Source organism: Piliocolobus tephrosceles, chromosome 10 (assembly GCF_002776525.5).
Source record: "Piliocolobus tephrosceles isolate RC106 chromosome 10, ASM277652v3, whole genome shotgun sequence".
In the NCBI taxonomy this organism is placed as follows: Eukaryota; Metazoa; Chordata; class Mammalia; order Primates; family Cercopithecidae; genus Piliocolobus; species Piliocolobus tephrosceles.
Window position 1 is genome coordinate 38,357,131 of NC_045443.1, and position 24,542 is coordinate 38,381,672.

At 36.8% G+C, this 24,542-nt stretch overlaps 1 protein-coding gene across 2 annotated transcripts in view; it reads left to right on the forward strand.

Annotated features, from left to right (window-relative positions):
- PDZRN4 (PDZ domain containing ring finger 4) overlaps nt 1–24,542 on the forward strand; it is a 415,845-nt gene that overhangs the window by 341,185 nt on the left and 50,118 nt on the right. For both annotated transcript variants that reach the window (XM_023182830.2, XM_023182831.1), the window contains 2 exons: nt 6,869–7,125; nt 10,239–10,341. In XM_023182830.2, the coding sequence (XP_023038598.1) occupies nt 6,869–7,125; nt 10,239–10,341 (360 nt within the window). The remainder of the gene's footprint in view (nt 1–6,868; nt 7,126–10,238; nt 10,342–24,542) is intronic.

Below are 24,542 nucleotides of genomic sequence, written 5' to 3' on the forward strand. Positions count from 1 at the left end.
CCAAAATTATTCATTGGTTCAGGAACAGTTTGGATGAGTTCACAAATAATGGATCCATAACCTCTGCATATGAAAAATTGAAAATGAGTCCTGCTTGCACTTGAGAATGCCTTACCATCAAAGTGCTCTGTAGAAGGGATCAGACGCAACATACTGGACTATTTTTGTGGCCTCAGTGTCACAGTCTGTTAACTAAATGTAATAATAGGCTTTTACACTAGCTCATTGGGATGCTGGGAGTCCTCTATTCAATACTGTTACATACGTAAGCATTTCCAATGCATTCAATTATCTTAGGTTGTAAATGGGTGTTATGTTAAACCAGATTGGTAGAGGCAAATCCCAAAATGTCACAAGTTATAGGTGAGGCAACAGTCTTCATTAAAGAAACACACAAGTCGGGAATCAGCAATACACAGTCAAGCAAGGGACCAAAAACTGTGGGCGTATGGTGGGTCCGTATTTCAACTCTTGTTGCTCTGTCTTATAGGGAACATTGTCAGTAAGAGAACAGACTGCTGGAGGTTCAGGCTGCCTGGGTTAGATATCACTTATTTTCATTTGTCTGAGAAAGCCAGCTGCCTGGCAAAGTCCCTGGGGATTTTGGAACTAAGGGAAGCTGCAACACCCCATACTCAGGGTAATGAAGCTCCCAGTCTCTCGTTGTGCAGACAGAAAAGCAGAAGAAGCCCAAGAATCACTTTAGGATAAGTCTACTCATTGTGTCACATGGAATAATCACCATATTCTCTTCCAAAAATCCAATTATAGCACTGTAAAAAGCGGAATACTGGAGTAAATGGACTTCGGGGTTGATGCGATCTAACATTTCCTATGTACTTAGGTTCTGAAATTATATGATGAACACAAACCTACATTCCAGTGATTGTTTTGTTCATTTATAACCTTTTTTTAAAGGTTGAAGTTAATTTTAGTCAGGTTTCTTTCATACAATTTTGCAGATTCCTATTATGTGACTTCTTTTCATTATAAATACATTTTACACTATGCTATACTCCATTTATATAACAATGTTCAAATAGAGTCATTCATACCAAAGTTTAGGAAAAAACAGTGTGCTGAAATTTCTTAAAATTAATCTGAAGATTGTATATGACAAGTGTTTTGATGAATATAAGGTTCAGATTATCTTAAATTCCTTCTCTACCAAACATTTTAACAGCAATTTAAACATTATTTCTTCCTCCTGTAAAATGTCACTAGATTGTGCTTTGGCAACACCTCCCTAATTATCAAATAGAGAATTTATTCTGTGTCACTTAGGGACTTCAGTCAAAATTAATTCCACAGTTACTAGTGAGGGTGGGAGATCTTGTAGACTAACCAGGTACAGGATCATGTCCAACCAGAATTATAATACACAAGTATTTTATACTTATCCTCAATTTGAAATTTGGTTATATCAATTGTCCATAATCCTTGGAATTCTATGCTTCTTTTATGGCACATTCTTAAATTTATTCTCCCTTGAAAGTCATAGATGCTTAGAAGCCCTTATTTCTCATGAGAGGCATGGGAGTTTGGAAACCCTCATCATTCCCCAACAGCTGACTCTAGAAATGGCTTCTCACTAGAGTGACTGAGTTATTCATGCACTTGTTAGCACTTCAAAAGAAAAACAAAAAAAGACTGTTTGTTTCCTGATATCCAAGAAAATTTTGCATGTGGTTGGATTGGAAGGAATAATCAAAGGGGAACAGCTCAAATCCAAGCTGAGACCACTAGTCACTCTGGGGAAGTTATTGAAGAATGGCCCAGATTTTGCAAAAGGCCCGGATATCCAAAAGGGTAGATTATTCATTAAACAGAGGCTTCATCAAACATTACTATGGTATGGTTTACATATGAAAAGCTCTCTTCTTAACATTCACAAGTTCCTTATGGATTAATTAGCCCATCTTCCACAAGAAATGTATTCGCACATCTTTTGCATTGATCACTGAAAAGTGATTGCTTTTTCTTTATCCACTTAAGATTATGCTATCAATATAATGAGAAATAATAACTTTTTAGAAACAAGATAATTATTTTTGTATCTCTAAAAATTTATATGTGTTCAATGCAAGCCATCACTTGAATATCTAATCTTTAAGGATATTTCTGCTGATCTGAATTGGTAAGTGCAGGGAGAAGGGGAAGACCTTCTCAGAAAACGGTTTGCTATGATCAGTTTTTCTTCTATTTTCCTATCATATGTTTACTTGTTAATTCATTTGAATATATATCTTATAACTGCTTCAAGTTTCATATGATTAAGAATGATTAAGACTACTCTCTCCACTTTTTTCTAATCCTACATTTTAGTTTGTCTTGGGACAACCACATGTCACTATTTATCCTAGAATTTCTCTCATTGGCATCGTCCTTTCCTCTTTTTTTGTTGTTGCCAATTCTGATAACCCCTTCTTGCATAATGTGTCTGCTTTTTTATTTATCTCAAGTCCAGTGGCTAAATCATCATTTCAGAGTCCAGTCTTCCCATCCTGGGACTACTAGCCTCTTATCAAATATCAATCGCACGAATCTTTTTAGTTATACACTAATTGCCCAGTTACAATGGAACCAAATCAGTCTGGGCCACAGCTGTCAAAATGCCAGAAGTTATGGCAATAGAGGAAATTATGCATATACTACTGCTGTTTGTTATGACACCCTATCCTCTCAATCATTAGATTTAACAACCCTTTTGGAAAAAGGCTCTTTTCTTATGGTATGCTTAAATCAAATTGGGATCTTTTTTAAAATCCTTCTGCATGCAAACTCAAACCCCATAATGCATGGGTTTTTTTTTGTTTTGTTTTTGTTTTTGTTTTTCAGTAATCAAGTTACCTTGCACCCTCTTCCCTCAGTTTTGCTCCTAACCATATTCATGTGTTTTTTTTTTTTTTTTTTCTCCTGAAAATCAACTCATCTGTATTCCTCTCGCAAAAGATCTTCCCACCTTTTACTGGACACCCAGAAATATTGGGTATCTACCCTTAACTACCTATTTTAAATGGGACTCCTTTAGTGGATAGTTTCTTCATCTTTAGTCTCATCTCACAAAACAATTTAAAACTTTATGTCATCCATACAAAACTAAATTTAAGATTGAGACAACGGAGTAAGAGGGAAGAGGAAAAAAGGGAAGGTGGGATGGAGGGAGAAAATATAGTGGTAAAGAAATAGAATAATACATAAGGATCTGGCAATATGGCAATATGAAACACCAAATATCTGTTATTGGCTTAAAAACAAAACACCTGAAAAAAAGGAAGTTTTGCTGTTGTTCACAAACTTCTCCTAGAAAACTGTAGACATTCTTCCCACATAATTCTTCTCTCTAGCTGCAACTCATGATAACTGAGCAGAGCAATTGCCAGAAAATCCCAATTAAGCGATTCTTTTCTTTTCTTGTGAAAGGCATAATATATAAAATGGTGACCTTTTGGTAGGCTAACAGTATGTTGATGAACTTCAAGTGAAGTGAAAAAAAGTATTGAGTATCATCAATGCTTGCATTTTCTAAGGGATCATGTGTAGCAGTAGAGCCTTTAAAGGTCATAGACTTCTTTACTTTGAGAGATATTAAATAGCTTATGAAAATAGAGGTCAGCTGCATGATAACTAAAAGAAAAGAGCATTTTCCAATAGGGAAGTAAGATCTTGAGATTACATTGACTGTCCTTTTAAGATTGTATTTGATTGTTCTTAGAGAAAAGAATGAAATTTGCATATAAATTTCATGATAATAAATAAATGAGTGTATAGGTCATATAATCAATAGCCATTGATCTTGACACATGAACACTAATATTGTTTGCATATACTAAGTATTACAATAATGATTTCACAACCTAAAATACCTTTCAATAATTTTTATATTTCCACAAAAAACTGTACTCTTCTGGATTTTGCAAAAGCAATCCTACTTAGCTTACAGTAACACAGGTAAATAATCATTATCAGTAGGAATCTTACGTTTTTAAAATAGTTGTTGCTTCAAAGATCACTAAAGCAAATAAATATTCTGAACACCAGGACTAGATTAACATGTAAGGCTGAGGAAAAATGAGCCTTGTCTTGTCTTGTCTTGGGGAAAAAAATAGATGAATGGCATTTATCTGTCTACTACCTATTGACACACTTTGTGCATTAGTAGAATTTAATGTATGACTGGAAGAAACCCTGGTCACAAACTTTTCCCTTTACCTTCAGATACTGCATAAAGGTCCCTCAAAAAAGTAGTCTTATTTCCCTCTACCACTATTAGGGTTTCCTCTTGATGAAGGGCTTATAGGAAAAGATAACATGTTGACACCATTCCAGTAGATATATTAAATAGTTGATAAGGCCAGGGGTGGTGGCTTACGCCTGCAATCCCAGCACTTTGGGAGTCCAAGGCAGGTAGATCACAAGGTCAGGAGTTAGAGACCATCCTGGCCAACATAGTGAAACCCCATCTCTGCTAAAAATACAAAAATTAGCCTGGCATGGTGGCACGTGCCTGTAATCCCAGCTATTTGGGAAGCTGAGACAGGAGAATTGCTTGAACATGGGAGGGGAGGTTGTGGTGAGCTGAGATCACGCCACTATACTCCAGCCTGGGCAACAGGGTGAGACTCCATCTCAATAAATAAATAAATAAATAAATAAATAAATAAATAAATAAATAGTTGATAACAGACTGTGTGACCGAGATTTCTTTTCAGAGAGGGAAGGGTGTAGGATCCTGCAGGAACAGATCTTCACTAAACTGAGGGTACATCATGAAGCAGGAAGGCTGGGGACAAAAGAGCAATTTTTACCTACTGCATCAATTCTCACAGAGCAGTCTTACCTACCACTTGGTTATCTTCTACAATCTGGAATTTATAAATACTGACCACAATATGAAACACAGGGGATGATACTATTCAATGAGAGGGGCTAGATTGTATGTTGTGCTTTTTCATTCTGGGATTTCTTCTATCATCTGCTGTCTACATGTCCTCAGGGGAAGCAGTAGTGGCCCCGGCCCAAGCACCAGTCATACAGCAGGAGCTAAAGGAATGAGTGTGATCATGTTCATAGGTGTCTCATGTCCACATACCCTCATGTGCCCCAAGTCAGGCATTCCAAGGTGTATCAATGAAAACACAGCAATAATTTTTCAAGTTTAGTTCATGGAAAAGAGCATCGAACAGTGAATACATAGATTAGTGAATGTGTTCACACTGGGAAACACCCAGTCAAATCTCCACCTGGGGTGTCTTACTAGTGATTCCAGACCAAGAACTGAATTGGGACATATTTTGCTGGTGAAGAAGCTTAATTGTTCATCTTTTGAAGGCACATTAACTCTTTCAGGGTCCATTGAGTAAATTAGCTCCTCCAGGTCATTAAGCCTGTCTCTACATGACGTGATGATACAATGCTCTACCTGGCATTGTATCATTTACCCTAAAACGACCCACACTTGCTCTGAGCACACACATATTCCTTGTCTACTCAGGGAGAGAGAATGTGCTCATTTGAATGTCAGCAGTTTCTCTACAGCTGCAACTCAGTGACTTCTTTTGCTTCTTTTTTAGGCGCCCAAGGATCTCTAAGGGTTTGCTGGTGCGTGACAGTTATCGGTGCCTCACCAACAGGCGGGTGGCTTAGTTTGCTGTCTGGAAATGGTATAATTTCAGGGATATTGGGCACAGTATTGTGCCACTAGATAGCTCTTCATATCTGCAAAAAACAGCATTATTGATTCATCTGGGGCGAGAGTCATAAAACTCTTTCAGGATTCTAGAGTCCTTTATTAAAACACAACTTCCACTAAAAGGCTGTGTTACCAGGACTCATTTTAGGGGATTAAATTGACAACTATTTGAGAGTGGTCTGTATTGCCTACCACAAGGTTGTTAGGGAAAGTGTGTAGGTGTTTTGACAGCCACAAAGGTTGGGAAACATTCCTGGCCCTTGGTAAGCTGGCATAGGAGAGTCCCACAAAAAGAATAATTTTTCTCTCCCAAATGACAATGGTTTGTGCCCCTGTTGAGAAGCAATAAGTGAGGACAAAGGCAGACTTCACCTCTTTCTCTGTGATGTCCAGAGCTACCGTGGAGTCATGAATTGGTATGAATTAAAACGAGTAACCAGTGGGGACATAATATATTCATTCAGAGGATTTTTAGAGCAGTGATTCTTTCAGTGAATATAAATATAAAGTCAGAATCTTGTGAGTATGCCAATTCTGATTCAGTAGGTCCAGGGTAGGGCCAGGGATTCTGTATTTCTAATCATCTCTCATATGATGCTGATGCTGCTGGTTCACAGACCACACTTCAAACAGTGAGGATTTAGGATAAAATGCACATGGGCAATCACATGGTCTTGGATTAAAATATTATGAATATGGAGGAAATTTGACAATACCTTAAAATTTTAGATTTTAGGCAAGTAAGACCCTGGTTAAATATTGAAAATCTCACAGAGACATTGATAAATCATGAAAAATGATTTACTTAACATTTCCTTGACATTTACTTAACATTAAATGACATACTTAACATTTCCTCTATCTGAAGACTTCAGTGACCCTTTTCTGAAGCAGATGTGTTACTTAAATTTTTAAATCTTTACTAATAGTTCTGTTGTTTTACTCGTTAACCAACTCCAGATACTTTATAAAGATATAGAAGTAATTGTTTTTGTAATCTCGGGTACTTCGTCATGTTGGTAAAGACGTCAGTAAATATTAATATCTGCTTAAATATTCCATTACAAAATTCATGTCAGAGCTGGTTGAAACCTTTCTCTCTACCTTTTATTAATCTATCACGACAGCCTCTCTGATCTTTCCTCTGAGATAAACAACGTCCTCGTATGTTTGTAGGTCAATGGGAAGGATCTTTCGAAGGCCACCCACGAAGAGGCAGTGGAAGCCTTTCGCAATGCCAAGGAGCCCATTGTGGTGCAGGTGTTAAGGCGAACACCTCTTAGTAGACCGGCCTATGGGATGGCTCCAGAAGTGCAGCTCATGAATGCCAGCACTCAGACGGACATCACCTTCGAACACATCATGGCCCTGGCCAAGCTTCGGCCACCTACCCCTCCAGTGCCAGACATCTGTCCATTCCTGCTCTCAGACAGGTATTTTTCTGTCATTTCTTCCAAAGTCCTGTTTGTTTCCATTTGTCACGTAAAGCAGATGTTAGAAAGAAGCAGTTCCCCTAGCAGGTTGACAGGTATGGAGACAGGCTTCCCAGCTCTGTTTGGAAAATGTCTCCCCTGTTTAGATATGTGCAATTAGTTCTCAGTGGTCCCTGCTAGCTACTCTCCCTAACTCACATGGTTGCTTCACCTGGGTAATCATACTTGCTAGCTGCTATGAAAAATTCTGGCTCTGATTAGTTCATCTTCATATTACTAGCTGTCAAAAGCCTCGTACTACTCATGAACACTGGTCAGGGAAATCACTTTTCTCACCAAAGCTGCCAAAAACCTTATTAAGACTCATGTGGAAGTGGCATGCTGGCTCCACATTCTCCTCTGTGGGCCACCTCTCTCTCTTCTTTGCATTTCTCTTCTTTAAAGAGAAGCTAGGAAATTAATTTAATTAAAGTGCAATTCTCTGAAGAAAGCAATTACCCAATATATTGAGATATAAACAAAGGATCTTAGCTGTCAGAGAGTAAGTATAGTGCTATCAAATAAAGATCTATTCAAGGAATACTTCCTCCAGATTTTTGCCCAATTTAAAGGAAGTCAGAGGGATTTTATTCAAATAATCCTACTTGAACAGTTTTAGAAGTACGCTTGCCCAATTCATTGTGTTCTGTGAGCTTTCTAGCAAATATTCAAACATTGAGAGTTTGTAAGAGCAATAGTCTCCTTAGCCTGCATTTTCATCACCTACTCCAATCTGCTCTCTACTTTGTAAAACATAGATCTGATTCATGCCACTTTCCTGCCCTTTGATGGCTGGCTCCCATAAGCCTGTTTCAGTGGGTCACAGATGTACAATAGAATCACCTGGGAACTTTTAGAAGCTGTATCAATACCTGAATCACCCTTTACGCCAATTAAATGAGAATTCTTAGAGTAAGGCTTAGGCATCGGAATTCTTCAAAAATCTCCCTAGGCAATCCTAATATGCATCCAAGTTTTGAAAACATTCCTTGAGACTTCAAGTTCCAGGAGGGTAGGCGATTTGATTGTCTTGGGTATCTCTTTATTCATTCATCCATTACCTTTTAAATAGCCCTTTGTGTCAGACACAAATCGGATGTGTCAGGCATTGGAACTAGATGCTGGGCATAAAACTTTGAACAAAAATAAAGTCATTGCCTTCTACAGTTTATATTCTACAGGGGTAGTTGAACAAAAAGCAAGGAAACAAATATATAATATTCATTAATAGAGCCTAAAACATAGTAGCCATCCAATACTTCCTTGAATGAATAATAATAGCTAGCTTGTATTAGCTAACTTAACATGCTTTCAGTATTATTCTAAATGTTTTGCATTTATCGACTCATTTAGTTCTCACAATAATCTCATGATGGAGTGCATTATATTATCAACATCCTATGTCTGAGATGAGGGAACAGATATTAAGTAACATGGCCAAGATTACATAGCAAAAAAGTGACTGGGCCAGGCTTCTAGGCCTAAGAGGTCTGACCCCAATGCCTACTTCCTTAGCCATTGAGTCTTGCTGCTCTTCCTAGCTCCTGCAGACCTTAGCTTAGAGACAACCTCTTCTAGAAAACCTCCTAGGGCTGCAGTGGGTCCACCCCCTACCATGTGCTCCCAAGGTTCTATATTTTTCCCTTAATTATTGCACTGTATTAAAATTCCCACTTTGCTGCTTTCCCCAATTAATAGGGCAGAATTGGATTTTGTACACCAACATATTTCCAGCACTTGGCCTGGCATCTGGTAGCCACTGAATAAACATTGAATGAATAAAGTCTTCCTCACAGCAGGGTTCCCTTCTTACTATCTGAAAGACAAGGGAAACACATCAGATGTCCAAAGCAGCAAACTTCAATGTTCCAACATCCCAAATGGGCTATGTGGACCCAGTCCAGCTTCAAGCAAGGAGATTTATCTGGCAGACACAAGGCAAGGTGCTACCTCTATTACTTTACCATTCTGGCCTACACTAGTTAGACCTGTGTGGAGCTGACAGCCATAGATAGTAGTGAGGAGAGGCTGGTAGAATATTTATGCTGACCATCGTATGAGGGCATGAGAATGGATCTCTTGCCTTTCAGCAAGGGAGAAGATAACTAATTGATATTGCTATCTCCAATTTTTCAATAAGGTCCACACTGGCAAAGCTTAGAGGTCTCATCTGCAACCAACTAGTCAATTGTATTTAGGCTTTTTCAGTGTCTTTAGAAATAGAAAAGACCTTATGCCCTTTGCTGTTAAACCTTTCTTAGTTTTCCCATGATACGATGTGTGGTCTTTATATCAGAACATAATAAATTGAATAACATGTTTACAAACTATTTAAAATATTTCCTAAAAGTTGAAATACATAAAAGCCATGTGCAACACCCCATATCCCCTCATTTCCTCAATGTAATCTGCTCTCTCTGTCACTAAGAATTTTCTAAAGGTATTATGAAACCTTTCGGCTTATAGGAGTTTCCACTGATTGATCGCCATGAATGCTCTTTAATACTTGTGTATATGTCCTTGATCAAAGAGGAGAAAATGTGCATTATGAGGGAGAATGAGAAAGGGGGATCTTAAGAAAGAGGGGAGGGTACAATGTGAGCACATTTTAGAGTCTGAAAAATATGTGCTTTTGAAAATGGTTTTCAAAAAATAGTTTGCAGCTGTGGATTATGAAATTGTTAGTGCTTTATGACAAAATACCCCTTTTTGAGGAGACTGCAATCTCAACTGCCACATACCCACGTGTGGAGCTTGTCACATTCGGTGGAATGGAAGCAGGCCAGAAAGTATCAATAAAGTATCATGGACTGTCAGAGATTTCACATCAGTCTCTCCACAGAATACAACTCTGACCACAGGCCCTTATTCCACAGAAATTGCAAACTGATGGACTTCACAGAGAGGGAGAAAGGAAAGCGATTGCTTTTTCTGAGCTGTAGTTTGTTTAAAGGCTAGATCACTACAGGTCTTATTCCAAAGCAGAGCAAACTGAAGTGAAATTCTAAAATCAGTTTTAATCTTGAAAACAACCCTTTTAATCTATTCCTATCATATTGCTATATTCCCCATAGCTGCCATTCTCTGCATCCAATGGAGCATGAATTTTATGAGGACAATGAGTATATTTCCAGCTTGCCTGCTGATGCAGACAGAACAGAAGATTTTGAATATGAGGTAAGATCATTTTCACACCACTTCACATTTCTTCATGAAGTTATGGTTGAGGGGTTTTGTATAACAAAGAAATTAATTTATTACAGTGAGAAATGTCTTGTCTATTATATATCTAGAGTAAGATCTTTCAAATACTATTTGTTCTAGCTATGTGTCTCTAGTGTTTTATGTATATTGGAAAATATCTTTATAGTATAAGCTCAAATATAATTTGCTCTCATTTTGTTGCTTTTTAATACATGATATTACAACCACTACATTTTAAAAATTTGTTCTATAATATATGTGGATTTCCAAGTAGACTTCGAAAAATATATTTAAAACAAAGATTGTGTTTACTGTTTTCATTTGTTGTATAATATTCTAATTTTCATTGATAAACCAACTTTTATTATATTGTATTCTTTGGAAATGCAATATTCTCTTTGTGCCTCTGGTATGTACTCTAAAGAGCCATTTCACAGACTTCCTAGAAATAGAGATGGCCTCATGCCCTTTGTTGTTAAACTATATTTATTCTTCACATGGTCTAATGTTAGAATATCTGTACTGTGATATATAACAATTCAAAAGTCCATTCATTAATTATTTTAAAGCTCTCACAAAAGTTAAATGACGTATCCTAATATTTCCTCTGCTTCTGCAGCCTATATATCTTTGAAAGATTTCAGACTACTCTGACATTTAAAAATAAAATAGATTGAGGAAGTAAAGAAGCTTTGGTAAACAGGCAGAGAACTCATGATCACCTGCCCTTTTAATGCTTCAGGTGATGTCATACAAGTTCAGCTAAGTGTTCTCTTCCACTTTACAACCAGGAAATCCTGAAATCTCTTCCCTTAGGAGGATCTGAAATCAAATAAGGAAGCTCATCTAAAGCAAATAGACGTTTGTTTGAAATCTTCTCCCCACAAAAGTCATTCCTGGGGATTACAGAAATCATTATTTCTTTGCAGCCAAAATTTAGAAGGATGTGAAATGACACCAGGTAACTGAATAGATGGTTTTGTCATTCTTGTGTTGTTCATGTTAAATTTTTATCTCCTCTTTATTAAGTTGATTGAAAAGTTTTATTTTCTAAATCTACTCAGACCCTGGCATGCCTTACAATATCCATTGCTTTGTCTATTCATGTAAAATAAATTATAAAATTGAGTGACTTATCCAAATAATTCAAGATTCTTATGTTTTCCTTTTAGTTAATGAATACTTTGGGTTTGGGGACTGGAATTATCTAGATCACTTCAACTTTTTATTTGGATATCTTAAAGCTTTATTAAAATAAGTCAGTGTGCTGGGAGAGGGCATAGGAGGAAGATTGTTTAGGCTAAGCAAGTTACCAGTAAAAGCCCTTTTAATTAATAAGCATGTCATTGAAATATTACAGTACAAACAGATTTCTTTACATTTCTATGGAGCTTATTGTAGCTGAACCACATCCTCTTTTTTGGCCAACATTAATCCCCAGCAGAAGCCAGCATCAGGATGATGTCAGTGGTGAATTCTCAGACAAGCTTTCTGTAGCCTGTAATCTCAACTAATCACAGCATCATAGTCATTAATTTGTTGTCAGCTGTGATTCCATTGCCAAAGCCCCCTTTCTGAGTGATTGAAATAAAGAATGCTCCTGTGAAATTCAAATAAGGAAGGAGTTGCTATGACAGTTTTCAATCATTAGAAAGGATGCATTTGAGAACAGCATGCATGATTAAAGGTGGGAGTGGAAGCATGGGATAATACCTCCAGAAAAATTTACCAGATTCAAGAGAGAATAGTGGTTCTGCCCAGTACTCCTCAGTCTGTTACCGTTATGTGACACACACATAGAGTGGCACATGCCATCCCTTGTGGCTGCATCAGATTAAACTGCAAAATCTAGTCAGTCAGTCCACTGCTATCATTGGAGCCTATGGTGGACACCACTAGGCTCATTCAGTGAAGACATTTAGAAATGCTATTTCTGTCTATGTGTTGCACTTTTACTGTTGCACCTAGAAGCAGACTGATCTGATGTTTCTGTGACCAGCTGAGATGACCCTAGCTCCTCTAGGAGCTACATCAGAGCCCTATAGCTCTAGGAACAGGATGGATGAGCACCTTAAGGAAGTACCGATTTTATGCCACTGAGAGAATATTACAGGAAACTGAGGTTTAATGGCCAAGAAGGCGGCTTCAGCTCCGAAAGAGATACGCATTCCTCTTCAACCTAAACATGAGCACAACCAGGCAATCAAGGAAGCAGAAAGAAGATTCCTTTTGCATCTGCTTTCATTCATTTGTACTGTAAATATTTAATGAGGACTTAAAATGTACCAGGCAGTTATCTAAGCATGGAATTAGGAGGCTCCTGCCCCAGTGGAAGGAGCTTCCAGGAGAAGGAGGTTAACAATAAACAAAAAAGTAAAGACATATGCTTTTCAATGGTGAGAAGTACTAATGGAGAATAATAAGAGTGGTGTTACCGGATGTTGCTGTCTTATACAGAGTGGTCATGGAAGACTTCTCTCATAAGAGAACTAAAGAATATAAGAGATCTAGCCATGTGAAAGGAGATTTTCAGAAAGAAGGAAGGGCAGGTGCAAAGGACCTGAAGCAGAAGCATGCTGGAGTGTACCAGGAGTAACAAAGAGGCCAGTGAGAGAGTGGAAGGGGTGAATTCTGAGAAAGTAGGGCATATCTTGAGGAGCCTTTGCTTTGACCGTGGTATAGGAAGTTGCTTTGACTCTGAAATGGGAAGTTGCTGGAACATAGGAAGGCCATACAGGATTACTCTAGCTGCTGGGCTGAGACTGACAGAAAGGAAGCAAAGTCAGCTGACAGGGAGTGGGGGATTTGACCTGAACAGTGATAGTGAATGAAATATGTATGACATAATCTAGGACAGCATCCACCCCAGCCTGGAGGGCTATGCCTCAGAACTTTAATATAGTTTGTGCTATGGCAATTTTCTTCTGACATTTTAAGGGCAAAATATTACAGGTTAGAGTGAAGCACACCTTTTGGCATCCTCTGGAAAAAGAACAATACATCTGCACTTTAAAAGAAATAGCTTATAGTATACAGACTGCATTTCTGAACTTGCTGAAATACAAACTATGTGGCTATTTAGGCGCCTTTTTAAAGATCTACTTACTATTGACTCAGTGAACCAAAGCTGATCTGTATATCTTGTGAGTACATATATACAGACTTAGCACATGGATTATTAACCCAACAGACCAAAACAGATCTGACTATCTTGTAAATACATATTTAGGGACTTTTTAACATGCAGATTACTTCATTGAAGGACTGTAACAGCTCCCTTCAGAGCCATGGCGGACAAGCAAATGCTTCTTTGGAGATATTATAGTCAATGTGTTCATGTTATGGTGACTCTGGTGTGTTAAGAACCTCTATGAAAATTTAATGATACCCGTATTTCACCATTACCTATCACCACTTTTCCTAAGAAAAATATTTGACTGGGTTTAAAATTTCCCCATAGTGCTTCAGAAAAGTCTCAGAGGACCAGTCTACCTTAAAAGACTCACAGCTTGAAATTTATTCTCTTTAAAAAATGATGATACTTGTTCTCTAATTAAAAATGATAAATGAGTTTAATTTTATTTTTGAGAAAAAATAAACATATAAAAAATTAAACAATGCACCCATCATAAGAGTCAGGGTATTCCATGCCACTGGAATTTCACTAAGGATTAAGCTTCTCCTCCTTTTAGTTTCAACTTTGTTCATTTCTCCCCCCTAGAGCCAGCTAAAGGTTGAAATAAATCGTAAATAATCCTTAGCAAGTCAGAGGCAGATCTCAAATCCAACCTCTACTAGAAATAATTTAAAGGGAAAGATTTTAAGAAACATAGAGATCTTTTTGCCCAACTCCTAATAAAGATATGTTTGCAATTGCCTGAGTGCAAGGAAGATGTTGAATTGTCTACAGCATTTGCCGTTAACTCTGGAAAGTCAATGCTGTTGCTGATAGAGGGGTCAGAAACCAATACTTGCAAAATTTAGATCGTATAAAACATCGTGTTAGTCAAGACAAGCAACAATTCTGTGCCTGCAGATTTTTATCACAGAAATACCACTGGAAATCATTTTTACTTCTCCCTCAATGATCAGGTAAAGAAACATATACAAAAGGCTGAAATAAGTACCCTGTATGCGTCCAGTATCATAAAAATGTAAGCCAAAAAAAATTTAGAACTTTGCTTGAAGAGGTATTAAAAGTGGAAAAGAGAGGATAAATACATGTCAGAGTTCCATCTACATGTTAACCAAAAACCAAACTTGGACCAGTGTCTATAAATAGAAGTGAGCACTTAGCATATTAATTAGCTTCCTCTTGGCAGTCCTTATGCAAAGCATAAGTAAACCCTTGTGCTGTGCTGAGAAGTGTCATTTTGCAAAATGTATTTCCTGGAGCTGGATCCCTGCAGATATGTGCTGAATATTTGTGAGACTTTAAGTATATAATCTCTCTCTTACATAAAGAAAAGAGAATCATGAATCAGGGAGATTTTCATTCAAAAAATAGCAAGAGGATAATTGTTACCTAGATTCCATCATATTTTTTGAGCAACTTCATGATTTGTGAAGCCAGTATTGGGAAAAAAAAAAAAAAAAAAAAAAAAAAACAATGCCCTAGCATGATGCATTATAGAGCTATAAGGATCTTAAGGCTCTGAGGGCAGCAGCTTTATTGCATCACATGGTCTGTTTCACAGTGGGTGCTCAATGCATATTTCATGAAGGAATAAATGAGGACTCCCATTGCTGTCTGCATGGACCAACTTCTGAGCCACTCAGTCCCTTTCCTCTTTTCCATACAAAGGGAAGTGGAAAAGAACTTGGGACCACTGTCCAGTTATAATGCCCTCTTGCTTTCCAGCAGGTATTTGTTCTTGGAGTCAGAAGTTTTGATCCTAGTGCCATTTTTGTCTCATACACTTCTAAGGAAAGGGCAAAGAGGGTGAAAAATAGGGAGAAATAAGTAATGTAGTAGAAAGTTAATGGACTCCATGAAAATTTATCTTTACTGGCCACCTTATAAAATCATAGAATTTCATATTTGGTACAAATTTGGCATGTTCTCTAATCCACACTTGTACCCTCTTTATTACTTGTTGACCAAGGGCTCAATCAGTATATGTGAGAAAAACTGCAACAGACGGGGAAATAAGTGCCTCCCCCACTAACCAGCTGGGGCTGTCTCTGTCCACCCAGAGATGGCTCTGTCCATCTCTGATCTTGAGAGAGGCAAACCTATCAAAGAGTTTGAAAGCCAATGATGGAAAAAATCATGATGGGTATGAAACATAATTGATAAAGAGACCATGTGTTATCTGTGTGTCGAAGTAGATAAATGAGCAAATAGTGTATAGAGTGTAAAAGGGTAGAATATTTAGATTTATTTAACTCACTGAATGTCTTCCACTTAGTCCCTTTTCTTCTGCTTGTTAGTCACATTTTAGAATTATTAATGAAATGGCTAAAATAATTTTATGCCACTTACTACTGGGGCAGTAAAATCATCCATTTAAAACACCTACATAAGTGTTATGTTTTCCTTTGGGAAATTTACTGAATTGAAAACTGATCGGGATGAAGTGCGGAAATATTTTTATTACCTGAGCATTAAAGATAAGATGGTATTCTGTCAGCCTGGAGTTGGTTCACTGAGGTGCCTATTCATGACATCACCATTTTCTTAAATATGTCAGATGAGAATCTTAATCATGTAGGCCAAACCAATAAGTTATCATTTATTGGAGCTAGTATTTCCAGATTATCTGTGGCATGTTTCTCCTTATCACTGCTGCCTTCCCTTTGTTTCCAACATTGTTCTACCTTTAGGCTAGTTTTTGTTGTCTTGTGGCCCGTCCCTAGTCTCTGCAGGCTATCCTATTCAGCACTGCCAGATCAAACCTTCTCAAGTGTGCCTCTCATTGGTTTACTCCTTTGTTTATCATCTTGTATGTCTCTGTTCCTTGAATTAACTCTAAAATCCTCTGCCTGGCATTGAGGGTACTTGGAACTCTCTCACCACCTCACTTTTCCAGCATCTTGGGGTCAAACTCTACAGCATAACAATACTCAATATCTAACTAGGATACTTTCGAAAGTAAAATATATATATAGTTATCCTAACAGACTAGAACAGAGGAAGCTGTGTGCTTTCATTTCTTTGTGCCTTTACTGATGGGCTGTTGTGCCTCTGGAATGCTTTTCTGACAATCTCTGCTATCATTCAAAGACAGAGTCAAGCATTACATCAGAAGCATTCCATGATGTCCTTCAGCCATGTACCACGATCTTTCCCACCACTGAACTCCCACACTGCTTTCTGTAAATATTTTCTGTCATTTAGATTATGCTGAGGGCTATAGTCATTTATGTACTTGTATATTCTTCTAAATAGATAGTCTTTCATAACAGAAATGACCACTTGTAATTATCTGCACATCACCAGGAGGGCCCAGCACATGCCCTGGCACACAGTGAGCCCTCAGTAGTATTTGTGTGATGAGTGAATAAACATTGAGCCCTCAGTAGTATTTGTGTGATGAGTGAATAAACATTGCTGCTACTATTCTTATTTTATATTTTATAAGTCCCCAAAACAAGTACAAAGTGCTAAATTCGGAGAGAGGAGAAGAAGGCTGATGGACAATAACAATTTGAAATAAAGTGAGAAAGTCTTTTTTCATAGGATATCAATTTGTCTAGTAATTAGAGGAAATGGATTTAAGTGTATACCTCAGCCAGCTTGTAAAGGAAGAAAATTGGGATTTTTATTGTTTCTGTTTTACCGAGCAACATATGTGTGTTTTACCACAAATGTGTAAGCTGGTGAATCCTGGTAAATAGACATGCTAATTTATGTAGTTAAAGAATGATGGGGGTTCTGGTCTGTTAGGATAACTATACATCCTGGTTTGCCCTAAACAGTCTTGGTGTATGGCTCGTTATGAATAACAGCATTTTTTTTTTTTTACTTTCGAAAGTATCCTAGTTAGACAATACATTATGTGGTTGTCCTGTTTTTTTACTTGTTGAACTTTAATTGAGACTGATACTTCATAATTACATGTTGTATAATCCTAACATTCCAAGCAGAATTTCTTAGATTTAATACCTAAGTTTATTAAACTGCATGATTTCCCTAAATTGAGATTACTTTTTATTTTCTTGTAAGTCTTGCTTAAAGAGTGATTAGGAAAAAAATGCCACAAAGTTGGCAACAGTTACCAAAGTATTATAATTCTTTCAGATTTCTTACTGAATGAAACAAGATTAGTATTGCTATTAATTTGTTCATATAATTTCATAAAACAAATAAGAAGCAAATCTGTCTTTCGGCTCACTGATTGTGACAAGACTAAACCTTATTTCCTAAGAAAACAGTGAAAAGTAAATTGAACCTTCCAAGTTGGTTATTAAACCAGGTAACTATGGGCACATTTGTTTTACCAGGGATCTAGATATAAAATAAAGATTCCTTATACTACGTCTATGACTTTTATCAAAATGCTGACATTCAATTTTTGTTTGAAGATACTTATGATACACATTCAGAGGATTTCCTTGCATTACTTAAAGGTGTTTGTGAAAGGTTGTGTTTAAGGTGCATATTTGCATATCAAATCATATTTTCCAGTGACTTCTATTCTGCTTTCAAAGACTGTTTTCATAGTGGCAGAAAAAGGAGAGCTGTCTTTTCCAATATAAAGCAAAATTCATATTAAAGATTCTAATGTTCTTTTCAGAGGCAGTAGAATAGAGTGGAAGGAAAGCAGACTAGGAGTCTGGCCCCAGTTCTAGATCTGTCTCTTGAATGAATCATATTCCACCTGTGTGCTGCACGGGAACAACCAGTGTTGGCTGTGGAGTGATTAGTCTGCATCTCTTTCTAGAATGTAACTCACATAAGCAAAGTGAGATAGATAAATTCACGGTCAAATTCTTAAAAATTTTTACAAGTATTTTCACAGTTTAAACGTATCAACCCACATTTTTTTTTAGTTGTTATAGAGAAAGCCCACACACTCACATGGCGTCACACTGGTCTGGTCTATGTGTAGTGCAGTATGTCTCAATTGGTATCAGGTAGTACACCTCTCTGTATTATCTCTGACTTTAGCTTTAGCGTTCAGAGCAAGTGAGCTCATATGCATTTACCAATTTGAAATGGAAGATGCAGTCTGTAAAAACTAGAAAATAAATTACTTTATTTACACATAATACATATTTTTTTATTCAAAAATACAGAAAATAATCCTAGTTTGAATTTTTTCTTCACTATATCACATTGTCTCTGAAATGAATGAATGGAATTCTAAAGGTTATGTATTTTGTATTAGGTTTACAGTTCTCCTTCAAGGACATAAGGTCATACTCTGGTTTCTGATTACATGCTGCCTTTACCAATATTCACCGTCTATTAAATAATCCAGTTCAATATAATTGAATATAAATAAAAGAGAACCAGTACAGATGTATGGTAAATTCAATCTATGCATTTGAGGTCCAAAATACAATTTTAAAATGTGATGGCAATTATACCACCTACGATAACCACAGTTCATTTTTTGTGTGTGTGTTTCCTCTTCTATGTACACTGTATGAGTGCAATTTTGTCATTTTTGGGGGTTTTAACATTTTTTCCAGGTTTTATTTAAATCATTAAGAGCTACACTTAATTGCTTTATGTGTAAGTCTTTGTCTGCATTTCAGAATTGTCTCCCTAAGAAAATTTTCCCAAAGTAAAATTATTGTATCAATGCACAAGAATAGTTTATGACACTTCAGATAAATATTTATTGAAAAATTACTTTCCAAGAAAAGATGTATTAATTTACATTCTTACAGGCAATATATGAGAATAGTATCATTAGTATTAAGTGGGCTTATTTCCTTTATTATTATACAACCTTTATTTAAGGCACATTTTAAAAGGAGCATGGCTTGAGGCCAGGAGTTTGAGACCAGTCTGGGCTATGTAGTGAGACCGCATATCTACAAAAAAGTAAATAATTAACTGGGCATGGTGGCATGCATCTGTGATCCCAGCTAGTCAAGAGACTGAGGTAGGAGGATTATTGATCCCAGGAGTTAGAGGCTGCAGTGAGCTCTGATCACACCATTGTGCTCCAGCCTGGGTGATAAAGCAAGACCCCCAACTCTATATAAATAAATAAAACATGCTTGGAATAAATACCCAGCTTATGGAAAAATATAGTTTCATAAACATAGTAAGTGGGCTTAACATTATAGTTAGTATTTAATGTATACTTACTTCCATCTCAACTGTATATTCAAATATAGGTCTATACGTATACGGTTGAAAAAAAAGGATAAGTTTTAAGAGATTTGAATTTTCAAAGTTGAAGGATATTTTACATGAAATCAGGAAAAGAAATGCCTCCTAAATTAAGCATGCTTCTGCCCCTAATCTACTTGTTCTTCTATCCTGTCTTGTTTAACAGCCTCATCAGCTGCACAATGCTAAGAGTTACTGTGTTCTGAGCATTTACTGTGTTGCCAGACTCTCAACTACGTGCTTTAGAGATCACCTCTAATCCTTCAGACAAACTTGCTTTCCAGGTGAAGTGGCACAGACCAGAAAGCTGACAGCAGCCCTGATTCCTTCCTACTTCTCACCTCCAACATTAACGAAATGTTCTCAGTTGAGGTTGGTGCATCTTCACAGCCAGGCCCTACTCCCCATTCCTCTGAAGCAGTAGCCTCCTCACATCTTCCTGATCTTACTCTCTGCCATCACCATCTCTTTCTTACTATGAATGATTGTGTCACTCCTCTGGTGGAAATTCCTCAGTAATTTTTTTTTTTTTTTTTTTTGCTTCTACCAATGCTCTTCAGAGCTTTTTCCTAAAGGAATAATGAGGAACATGAGGGGTCTTAGCCCACCAAGTCTGGGCGTAGGGCCTAAAGAACAATTTCATGCCGGTTTTGTGTTTCTTTTTATTTTTTTGAAGTTTGCATTTTACCTCTTGGTAGATATATTGTGGTATCCCCACCCCACTTTCACAAATTGATACTCCAGAAAGAGGCAAAGTGCTTAAGTTGTGGTTTTTCTGGCTCCCCTGACATTCCAGTTTGGAAAACTCAGGCCTATATAATGAAATGTAAACTTCATAGCATTTGAGACACTTCCCATCTGCCTCTCTGTGCTCACCTCCCACTAATCTAAGTGTGATGTGGGAACGCTGTCCTTCTGCACACAAACTGCCTGCAGTTCCCCAAGGATGATATTTTCTTGGTTTTTTGTTTTTGTTCTTGCTTTCCTCTGCCTGGAATATTCCCTCTTCTCTTCTTCCACACTGTTCTATACCATTGATTTCATGACGGGGGTAGAAATAAGAACACACACACACACACACACAAAAAAAAAAAAAAACGTTTTTTGGACTATTAAATATTTGACAAACAGAACATATAGTTACAGTTTTTTCATTTAAAGAAGTACTGGATTCTTCCTTTAAAAAAATGCTTAGATTCTGGCCTCTGCCCTCTCTTCCATTTGCCTTATGTGCAATTATTGTTTTTCCTTACTTTAGGTTCTGCCAAAAGTCTCTAACCTTCTTCAGTATGGTTGACCTTGTTTTATGCATCCCTCTCTTCCAAGTACTCTGCACGTGATAGAATGATTGAAGCAATGACTAAATCTTAAAGATACTTGCAGGCTAGCAAAGCTAAAGCATAAATCTCGAAAAGGGTTTAGAACTGAGACTCTTTGGATATACATCTCACTTATTCAAAAAGTTGTTTTGTTCTTCAAATTAAATATGAGAGAAAAGATGATCACATTTTTGTAGTTTAACTTTGAAATTATTATTTACTCTTCCAGTAAACATGCCTAAATACACACACACACACACACACACACACACAAACACAACCTCTAACTCTGCCTCATTGTTGGCTGGTAGCATGTTTTAAATGTGTTGGTGGAGCAAATAAATCTTTTGTCTCATTTCAAACACAGAGAACGATGTCAGCAGTAATAATGATGTTTACAGATGAAGCACTGGACGGTAATATTTTTTAATACAACAACAAATAATCTACGCCTGTAGTCATCATAAATGAAACAGATTAGGAGAATGTGAAGATGAAGGCACAAAGCTAATAATCACTTGGCTTGAACTGAGATACAGTACTTCTAGACATCGTTGGATTTTAAACGTCCAAATTTAACTACTTAAAATAGGACATTTAAGGCAATATATGTTTGTATTTGGTGTTGATGCAAGCTATTATAGAAGCCACAGTTTTGGAACCGAAATCTAATTGTAAATTGGAGCTCTGCAGCAGCAGTTATTCACCACCCAAAGTTAAAATTGACCAGTCTCTCAAATATTCTTTTGCCTGTGCTTTCATTTCATTGTTCTTGCCCTCTTACAGATGTTCTCTTTTCATATTTCTATTTGTTAGCAAAACATTTCAATAGTAACAAAACGTAAGTTAAATCTGAGACATTTTCTTCATTCTGTAAAACACATTGAAACCATTTGCTCTTTTTGCTCTCTTGAGAATAGCAGATTTTTAAAGTCCCAGATTCTTCTCAGTAGGAAGTGAAGGATTCTATAAGAAGCAGTTACCAAATAGGAATTTGCTGTAGAAAGCTTGTTAGGGGGAAAAAAATGTTGTACATTTTATAAGATGAATAGAGTTCTTCTTTAATATAAAAGAATTATTAGTAATCAAGGCACAATATGAGATATTAGAGATAGAAATTTGAAATAATGGAAAAACACATATGAATTAAAAATGATTATATCATATTTGGACAAAAGAGAATTAAAATGAAGAGAACTTTGACATGGTACATATGAACCATAAGAAGGCTAGAGAAGTACATCAGATGTACTTGACAGAGGAAACTGAAGCCTGTGAAGGTTAAAGATTCAACTGTCACAGCTAGTTAGTGGCAAATGCTGGGCAAGAATTTCTTCTTTCTCTTAAGAAATGATTTTTTTTTACTATTTTAAAAGTACTGTATGCTTGTTATGGGTATTTCATTGTTCAGTTTCCCCTTTGGCATGTAATTGAGTATGTGTTCTTTCCTAGATTGTGCAATTGTCAAGGGGATATAATATTTCACTTTGTTTTTATAAACGAATTAAAACTAATACATCCTACATATTATGTGATTACCTGTGGTTTATCTTATGAGAGAAGTCTAAGACTCCTAAATAGCCATTGGAAGGATAGTGTTTTTCCAAGGAAATGTTTATGAGTAACTAGAGGATACACTGACAGCTGTTGAGCCTTTTTTGCAGCCAGGAAGTTCATAATCCTTAAAGAATTTTCCTTCCTTTGACTTGTACATGGCTATCTGCCAAGTAAAGACAGTTACAAATCCTTTTAAGCAAAGGTTGTAAATATGCTTTAAGAGCATGTGAACAATGCAGTTGGGAAATTCAAAAGAAAACTGATTCCTTGTGTGGAGACACCACTAAGTGTTTTTAGTTAATAATGGTTTAATCTCTTCCTGTCTGATAGACAAAGAAATTAACAAAAATCTCTCCCTCCAAAATGAAAGTGAAAGGGACTCCAAACCTCTTTGTCTCCCTCAGATAATTCGCATGAACAGCAGACTTTCCATCACTTACTTTCTTCTGGGTTAACTTGAAGGTCTAAGTCTCCCAAATGATGTGCTTTTAGATTTATTCACCTTAAAATATTGTTTAGGAATGCACTCTCATGCAACATAACTGAGTGTAGGATGGCTAAACTAACTCACAGACATAGATTAATCCAGGTAGGTGGCAGCACATGTGAATATTCAATTAGTTTTACTATCTGATACTCACAGAAGGAAATGAATTAACATTATCACCACTTCAAAACTGGACTGGCCATTTTATACGCAGGTTCTATTCTTTATGTCTGCCAAAAGAAAAGAAAGCCATACATTCTCTCAGGGAGTTTTCTCGGGTGTTGGGAAATTAGCTTTAGGGTCATTTCCTATCACTTTCCTTAATGGTCTTAAACATGTGCATAGCTGTATGGTAATAAAGTATAGACATTCATAATATTATAAATCAAAATGATCAATAGCTGATTAGTATCAGATCAATCATGTGAAAAGGATTCTAGAAGACTTTCTATTTCCCAAATTATTTTGCTCATATTCCAACTATATGAAAGAAATTCCCCTCATTAAGTCCTCAATTACTCTTCCCTATGAATAACCTGCCCATTAATTTACAAGTCATTCCTTCAAAAACTTTTATTCCCAAGACACTAAACATCTAATTGTATCATTCTTATTGGAGGAGAAGTTGTATTTAGTTATATTTGGAGTCAGCCTGAAGTGCACTCAAATCAGACTCCAGTGCTTAGTCCTGTGTGACCTCTCTGAGCCTCAGGTTCCTTATCTGTGAAAAGAAGATAGTCTTAATAATACGTATTTTTTAATATTAAATATGATAATATATGAGAACATGTAGTCCTGACTGGCACATACATGGTGGATATGTATATATTTGGGTATATGCCATCATTTCATGGCCCTGGGAGAAAAATGGCTGCCAGGTTTCCCAATGAGCTGAAAGGTCCTTTTCATGTAGATGCTGCTGACTGACTAAGAAAATGCTGGAGAAGGAGCGTAGCTATGGGTTTGCTTGTGGACAATTTGAGACATGGGAACATTCATATGGAAATGTCTAGAACATAGATGGACACATGGAGCTATAGCTGAAGATAGTGAGCTCAGTGGAGTTCAGAGCTAAGAATGTCAGCCTTTAAGTGTTAGTTGGAGCCTGTGACTTCACGCATTGCTCACCAAATATTTATTAAGTATCTAGTTCATATTAGAGACTGTCTCAGGTACTGGGAACACAGGGGCCAACAACACAATGCCACTGCTCTCCTGGAGTTCGTATTCAAAATGGGAAGAAGACAACAAAAACTAAGAGAAGTAAGAAAATCTCAGATGAAGAGAGCGTTAGGAAGAAAATAGTGTGAAATTCCAGTATGGGACAAGTACAGACAGAATAACCAAAGAAGGCCTCTCTGAAAGCTGAAAACTGAAAGAAAGATCCACTCACACAAAGATCAGAGGGAACAATAATCATCACCAATAACAACAGCTATCCTTTGCTGGAAAACACTAGTGTATATTGACTCATGTACTCATTTTTAAGCCACTTTATAGAGGTAAGACCATATAAAAT